General features: G+C 54.3%; 1 protein-coding gene across 2 annotated transcripts; it reads left to right on the forward strand.

The window, feature by feature from the left end:
• The first annotated feature begins 3015 nt into the window (after positions 1-3015).
• ETV2 (ETS variant transcription factor 2) lies at positions 3016-5619 on the forward strand. Of its 2 annotated transcripts, XM_066242970.1 has the most exons (4): positions 3016-3091; positions 3230-3304; positions 5087-5199; positions 5406-5619. In XM_066242970.1, the coding sequence occupies exons 1-4, from the start codon at positions 3022-3024 to the stop codon at positions 5604-5606; spliced, it is 459 nt and encodes a 152-aa protein (XP_066099067.1). In that variant the 5' UTR covers positions 3016-3021; the 3' UTR covers positions 5607-5619. The 2 variants fall into 2 exon arrangements, with proteins under 2 accessions (XP_066099067.1, XP_066099066.1); XM_066242969.1 differs by lacking the exons at positions 3016-3091; positions 3230-3304 and adding an exon at positions 4699-5002.
• Positions 5620-6968: the final 1349 nt, after the last annotated feature.

Genomic DNA, 6968 nt, shown 5'->3' on the forward strand with positions numbered 1-6968 from the left:
GTGGTGGCGCAGTGGATAAAGCGTCGACCTGGAACGCTGAGGTTGCCGGTTCAAAACCCTGGGCTTGCTTGGTCAAGGCACATATGGGAGTTGATGCTTCCTGCTCTTCCCTCCCTCTTCTCTCTCTCTCTCTCTCTCTCTCTCTCTCTCTCTCTCTCATTCTTTCTCCTCTCTAAAAATTAATAAAAGAAAACTTTTTAAAAAATTAAAGAATTAAAAAAAAAAAAAAGACGATGAAAACAGTGCCAGGCCCTTTCCTTAGAGCTCCTGGTCTAAGGCAAAAGATAGGCCCGTTGCCAGATGACTGGTCAGGGTTGGGATAGGAGAGCTCAGTGAGACTGGGGAGTCGAGGAGGGCTTCCTGAGAAAACCGCCCTCCCTTTTTTTAATTGATTAATTTTAGAGGAGGAAAGGAAAGAGCGCACAAGAGAAACATTGATTTGTTGTTCTACTTGTTTATGCATTCATTGGTTGGTGTTTGTATGTGCCCTGACCAGGGATAAAACCTGCAAATGATTTATCAGGACAGTGCTCCAGCTGAGCTGGGCCATGGCCAGAACTGGTCGCTTCTGAGACTGTCTCTCTTCAGCATTCTTTGTCTCCCAGTCTGCAGTTTTCAGCCTCTGGATCTCTGACACCGTTTCCCAGTTTTTCACTGCCAAACCCCAGCCTTCTCTCTTGCTCTATATCTCTGTGGGGTCTTGAGTGTTTTTGTGTCTGTCTTTGTGTATCTCTATCTCTCTGAGTCAGTTCTTTTTCTGTGGGAGTCTCCCGCATCTCTTTTCCCAGCTCCAAGCTTGTCTCTGCCTGTCTGAATAAGGGTCCATGCATGACCTTGAATACCAGACTAAGATCTTCCGGGCGTCCCCAAACTACGGCCCCGTGGGCCGCATGCAGCCCCCTGAGGCCATTTATCCGGCCCCCTGCTGCACTTCTGGAAGGGGCACCTCTTTCATTGGTGGTCAGTGAGAGGAGCACTGTATGTGGTGGCCCTCCAACGGTCTGTGGGACAGTGAACTGGCCCCCTGTGTAAAAAGTTTGGGGACCCCTGCCTTAGACTTTACCCTGAAAGCAGCAGCCTGCCTCAGGAAGCTGAGACAGTTCAAGCAGGAAACACATCACAGATCACTTTAGGAAGAGCCCTGGGACTACTGTGGACTGGCGATCTGGAAAGGCCTGGGCAGGGATGAGGCAGAGGGAGATTGCATGGTTCAGGCATGAGGCGGGGATGAGGGTCCCCAGGACCATAGTGGTCAGAACCCTGGATCGGTAGGGGAAAAGGGTGGGGAATAATGCCAAGGCCTCTCAGGGAAGCTAGTCACCCAGGAGAGGTGTCAAATTTCCTGTTCCTGTCTTACGCCTTTACTGCTCCCTCTGTGATGTCACATTTTCCAGTCTGGTCAGAGGGTGAGGGCCTCCTTTCACAGCAGGAAGTGTCCTGCCACCTGGGCTGGACCACCCAGCACAGGGACCCTCAAACCTCACCCTCACATCATTAGCCCTCCCTACTTCTGCCCCACTTCTGCTCACTAACCATAGGGGCAGGAGAATGCTGCAAGAAAGGAAGATTTTAAATGTGTGCATTTAAGTCGTCCTGAGCATAGGGAGAGAAAGATCAAACATGGGTTGTGAGGCGGATGGACAGAGATGGAGGGGTGGGGAGGGAGGCAGAAAGATGAAGAGAAGTGAGAACCGGGAAGCAGTGCAATAGGACTGGAGATGGGCAGAAAACCAAGAAAGAGACGGAGACAAGGACATAGGGAGAGAGAGAAGAAAACTCAAAAACAGATATGGGGAGGGTTGCCGAATCATCTGGAGCAAGTTACAGACATCATAACACTTCACTCCTAAATATCTCAGTGTTCTTTGCACTATAAAGACATCTTTTACATCGTGATACCATTATCACATCTAGGAAAGACCTCATTTTCAGTTTATACTGAGATTTCCCATTTGTCCCAAACTGTCCCTTCCCATGGAAGGGCACGGATTCTGGAGATAAAAAAGTGGGAGGAAGCCTGCTTCAATTTCCGCTTTCATAAAATGGAGATAAGACAAGCACTTCCTTATAATAAAAGTAAACGAAGGCCCATGGCACTGTTGGTGGCATGCAGTGAGCCCTAAATAAGTGTTAGCTATTTGTATTACTACTGATGCTATTGGTTTCATGACTGACGCTCCTCGAGAGCAGCCCCAGACTGTCCTCAAAGCCCTGGTAAGGGGAGAACACTCCCTGGTCAGGGATCCCGATTATCCTCCCCCAACTCCACCTCTTTCAGTCCCCCTGTGGATTGTGACGACTGGTCAGAGGGTCTGGCCGGAAATCCCCCTTCCTGTTGCAGATAAGCCTGGCGCAGCCCAACTGTACCCAGACCCTTCCCCCCACCCCACCCCATGTCACAGGATCAAGTCCCCAAAACAGAGAACCTGTCCACCAAGTCCCCTGCCCCACCCCATCACCCCATAAACACCTCTGCATCCCACCGTCCAGCCTGCTGTTCTCCAAATTCCTGTCCAAGTCCAAGCCACCCGTGCAGGACAGCCCCAGCTACCAGGATGCAGGCGGCCATCCCTGGGGTATGGGCAGAGTGTAGTTCAGCCCCGCCCCAGCCCCAGCCCCCTGCAACTCGACCCTAGTTTCGACCCCTAGCTCTGACGTCTTGGAAAATTTCCCCCAGCCCAGGGCCCCAGGGGAGGGGGTACATGGTATGAAATGGGGCTGAGACCCCCAGTTGGGGGCAGAGGAACCCGCCAGAGGTAAGCCATGAACTGGAGCCGGGAGGTCGGGGGGCCTGGACTCTCGTGTCTGAGGAAAAAGAAGGCTGATGTCTCTCACTCCCAGTCCGAAAAAAAGGAGAGTGGAGGTCAAGATTCCAGGGTCCTGGGAAAGAAGGGAGCAAAGGCCTGGGACTCCTGGGTCTAAGGAAAGCAAAGGCTCAGGACCAGACTGCAGGGTCCCTAAGTGTCACCAGCTCACACTGTGTCTTTTCCCCGCTATCCAGAACAGTCTCCTTGAGCACACATGGACTTGTGGAAGTGGGATGAAGTATCACCACAGGAAGTGCCCCCAGGGAACAAGCTGTCAGGGCTGGGTAGGCTGCTGGGGCTGAAACGTGTGTGTGTGTGTGTGTGTGTGTGTGTGTGTGTGTGTGTGTGTGTGGTGGGGGAGGGTGCCCAGCTGGGGGGCCTCCGCTGACTCTGACCGACTCTAACCTCCTGATTGCCTGCAGAAGGAGCTGAACTCGGCTTCTATTTCCCTGAAGTGGCGCTCCAAGAGGACACGCTGACAGAGACGTGCTGGAAAGGTGTTTGTGAGCTGGGACCCCTGGGTGCTGGGGAAGGTTAGGTCTGAGGGAGGAAAGGGGCATGCCTAGACTCTGGGCGTTCAATGCGGAGAGGGCTGCGGGCTTGAACTCCTGAGGTTGAAAGAGGTTGGGGCTGGGGTCGCCAGTCCTAGGTCCGAGTTTGTAAGGGCTGGGAGTAATAATGACTCTCAGTCCCTGAAAAAGACTACTGGGTGAGAGGTTGAAAGAGATCTCTAGTCATTGCTTCCCTAAACTCAGTTACATCCTTATCACTCGCAGGACTCCCACCGCTGGACTGGAGCTCCGCGTCACCGCACCCAGAAACCCCATGGGCGGTGGGTGAGTGTGTGCCGAGAGGCAGGGAAGGAGGAATTTGGGGTCCTTCACCGTGGTTGAAGTTTAGCCTCGCTGATCTTTGAAGGAGAATGGAGATAGAACTGGGGAAGCAGCCCTGGCCGGTTAGCTCAGTGGTAGAGCGTCGGCCTGGCTGCGGGAGTCCCGGGTTCGACTCCCGGCCAGGGCACACAGGAGAAGCGCCCATCTGCTTCTCCCTCCTTCCTCTCTGTCTCTCTCTTCCCCTCCCGCAGCCAAGGCTCCACTGAAGCAAAGTTTGCCCGGGCGCTGAGGATGGCTCTGTGGCCTCTGCCTCAGGCGCTAGAATGGCTCTGATTGCGGCAGAGCGACGCCCCAGAGGGGCAGAGCATCGCCCCCTGGTGGGCATGCCGGGTGGATCCCGGTCGGGCGCATGCGGGAGTCTGACTGCCTCCCCGTTTCCAACTTCAGAAAAATAAAAAAAAAAAAAAAAAAAAAAAAAAAAAAAAGAACTGGGGACGCCTGTGTCCTCCAAGTGGCCTGGTCCAAATCTGGGAGCCAGGAACAACAGCTTCGACTTCTAGAACTCCCGAGGAGGCCGGAGAGCTGGACATCTGGGTTCCCTTCACTTCGAGTCCTTTTCTCCTCACAGAACACGCCTCTCAGGCTCTTCCGTGGTCTGGAGACTGTACACAACTGGGGTGCCCCGGCTGGGACGCATGGAGCCCACCCTCTTCGGTCCTGGGCCCCGCCTCCTTCGCTGGGTCTTTAGGGGTCCGGGGCCAGAATACCACCACCTCCGCGGGAGGAGCCAACTCGTGGTCGCACGCCCCCGCCGCAGCCAGCACCACCAGCTGGGACTGCTCTACTGGCTCCGACAGCGCCACCTACTGGGACAAGGGCCTCTGCAGGGAGCAGCGCGCCGACTGTCCCACCTCCTGGGACTCAGGGCTGCATATGGACTGCACCACCTCTTCGAAGAGATATCAGAGTTCATATCGCACCACTTCCTCCGAACCGAGCCAGCAGTCGGAACGCGCAACTTTGGCTCGTTACCCAAAAACTAACCATCGAGGTGAGAGGTCCGCGCGGCTTCGTCGGGAGGGAGCAAAGCTAGTGATTAAGACTGGTAGTCTTTTAGGAAGCAAGGGACGAGGAACTAGGCTCCTGGGTTAGGTGAGAGGGAAGACAAGAAGGGTCTGGATGACTGGGTGTCTGAGGTGGGACCTAACTCCTGAATCTCCGAGATGGGGGCCCATGCCTGGGTCCCCGAGTCCGACTCGTGGGTCCGTTATATGGAGGGATCCGGACTCGCTGGTGCCCGAGGAGGAGGGGATCGGCTCTTAGGTCCCGATTTGGGAAGACCTGGACCTCTGAACCTTCGAGGTGAGGGAGCCTGGCTTCTGGGTCATCGAAGCGACATGGACCGGGCCCAGAAAACCTAAGTGTTCACCTGCCTCCACCCCGCAGGTCCCATTCAACTATGGCAGTTCCTCCTGGAGCTGCTCCAAGACGGGGCGCGTAGCAGCTGCATCCGCTGGACCGGCAACAGCCTCGAGTTCCAGCTGTGCGACCCCAAAGAGGTAGCAGCCCCAGCCTCCTCTTGTTCAACCCAAGCCCGCCACTCCTTTGGCCTGGTCTTTGGCTCCTCTCCGGCTGCGCCCTCACCTCAATCCCACTCGGCCCCACCTACCCTGTATCCCGACTGCACCGAACCCCGCCCCCCGCCCTTGTATTGCCAAACCCTCCCCCTCCCAACTTCTCAGACTAAGCAGGGCCTTCACCCTAGGTGGCGAGGCTGTGGGGCGAGCGCAAGAGGAAACCTGGGATGAATTATGAGAAGCTGAGCCGCGGCTTGCGTTACTACTACCGCCGCGATATCGTGCTTAAGAGCGGTGGGCGCAAGTACACTTACCGCTTCGGGGGTCGCGTACCCGGCCTCGCTTATCCAGTCTGCCCCAGGAGTGGACAGGGAGCAGCAACCCAATAAAAATATCCGGTCAACCCCCCTCCGTGTGCTGTCTGTATCCTTCCCAGTGACACTGCCTAGACCCCGCTAGACCCGTTGGGGAGCCTGTGTGTACCCCCACCCATCCACCCACTCACTCACCCCCTCCCCGCCTGTATGATCCTAAGACAAACCATGACCAAAACAGACCTAGATCCTTAGATGACTTACTGTACGCTCATTGTATGTTGGGACATGCAAAGTAATCTCAGGCCCCCTATAGGATCTACTGTGTGCGTGACCTGTGCTGGGACTTGTAAAGAAATCGGACCCAAACATTAACTTGTGGGTTTACCTACCCTGTCACCCTTGAAAAGAGGGGCTGATGCTCCAAAAAGGGCTTACTGTATGCCCTCCCAGTGCTAGGGACGATTAAGGAATTAGACTTGGTGCTTATTCCCCCACCCCCAAAGAAAAACCACCTACTCTGTTTCCCCACTCAAGCTGTGGGGCAAAGGGCAGACCTAGACTCCAGGGAGAGCCTCCCCCATTCTGGGAACCACTGAGTGCCTAAAGAGAGCCTGCTGAGTGGTCGTCCTATCCTGGGACAATGCTGGGTATTCAGCAGTGACTGACAGCCGTCAGGGAGCTCACAGTCCAGTGGGGAAACAGACCCATCGCCAGAAAGGGATGGCCCAGAGTGTTCAGGGCTGAGATGGGGACACTCCAGGGGGTTGGGGGACCCAAAAGGAGGGACCTGAGCTAGCCTGGGGAAGGGGAGGTCAGGAAGGGCTTCTTGGAGGAAAAAAATAGCTGATTTGAGAAGTCGGGCAAAGAATGTTCCAGGCAGAAGAAACTGCATGAGCAAAGAAAGGCCTGGAGGTAGATCTCACGGCACTGTTCAATGAACTAAAATAACAGTGTGGTTGGAGAGGGGACCAAGGGTCAACTTACAAAGGATCTGTGGGGCATGGTAAGGAACCTGGACTTTGTCCTGCGGTCACATGGGAGCCATGGAGGGGTTAAGCAGGGAAAAGATTTGGCCTTTAGAACGATCTCATTGAAGGAAGTAAATGAAGGCGTGTAAACAGGTAGTTCCACAAATAATTACAATGTTGATGGGAAGCTTTGCAGACCAGACATAGAGGAGGATGAAAGCATTTCTCTTTCACACAGCTTTGATACAGTCTCCATTAGGCTATTTTTATTTATTTATTTATTTTTACAGAGACAGAGAGAGGGATAGATAGGGACAGACAGATAGGAACAGAGAGAGATGAGAAGCATCAATCATCAGTTTTTCATTGTGACACCTTAGTTGTTCATTGATTGTTTTTTCATATGTGCCTTGACCGTGGGCCTTCAGCAGACCGAGTAACCCTTTGCTCAAGCCAGCGACCTTGG

The sequence above is a fragment of the Saccopteryx bilineata genome, chromosome 9 (genome assembly GCF_036850765.1).
Source record: "Saccopteryx bilineata isolate mSacBil1 chromosome 9, mSacBil1_pri_phased_curated, whole genome shotgun sequence".
NCBI lineage: Eukaryota > Metazoa > Chordata > Mammalia > Chiroptera > Emballonuridae > Saccopteryx > Saccopteryx bilineata.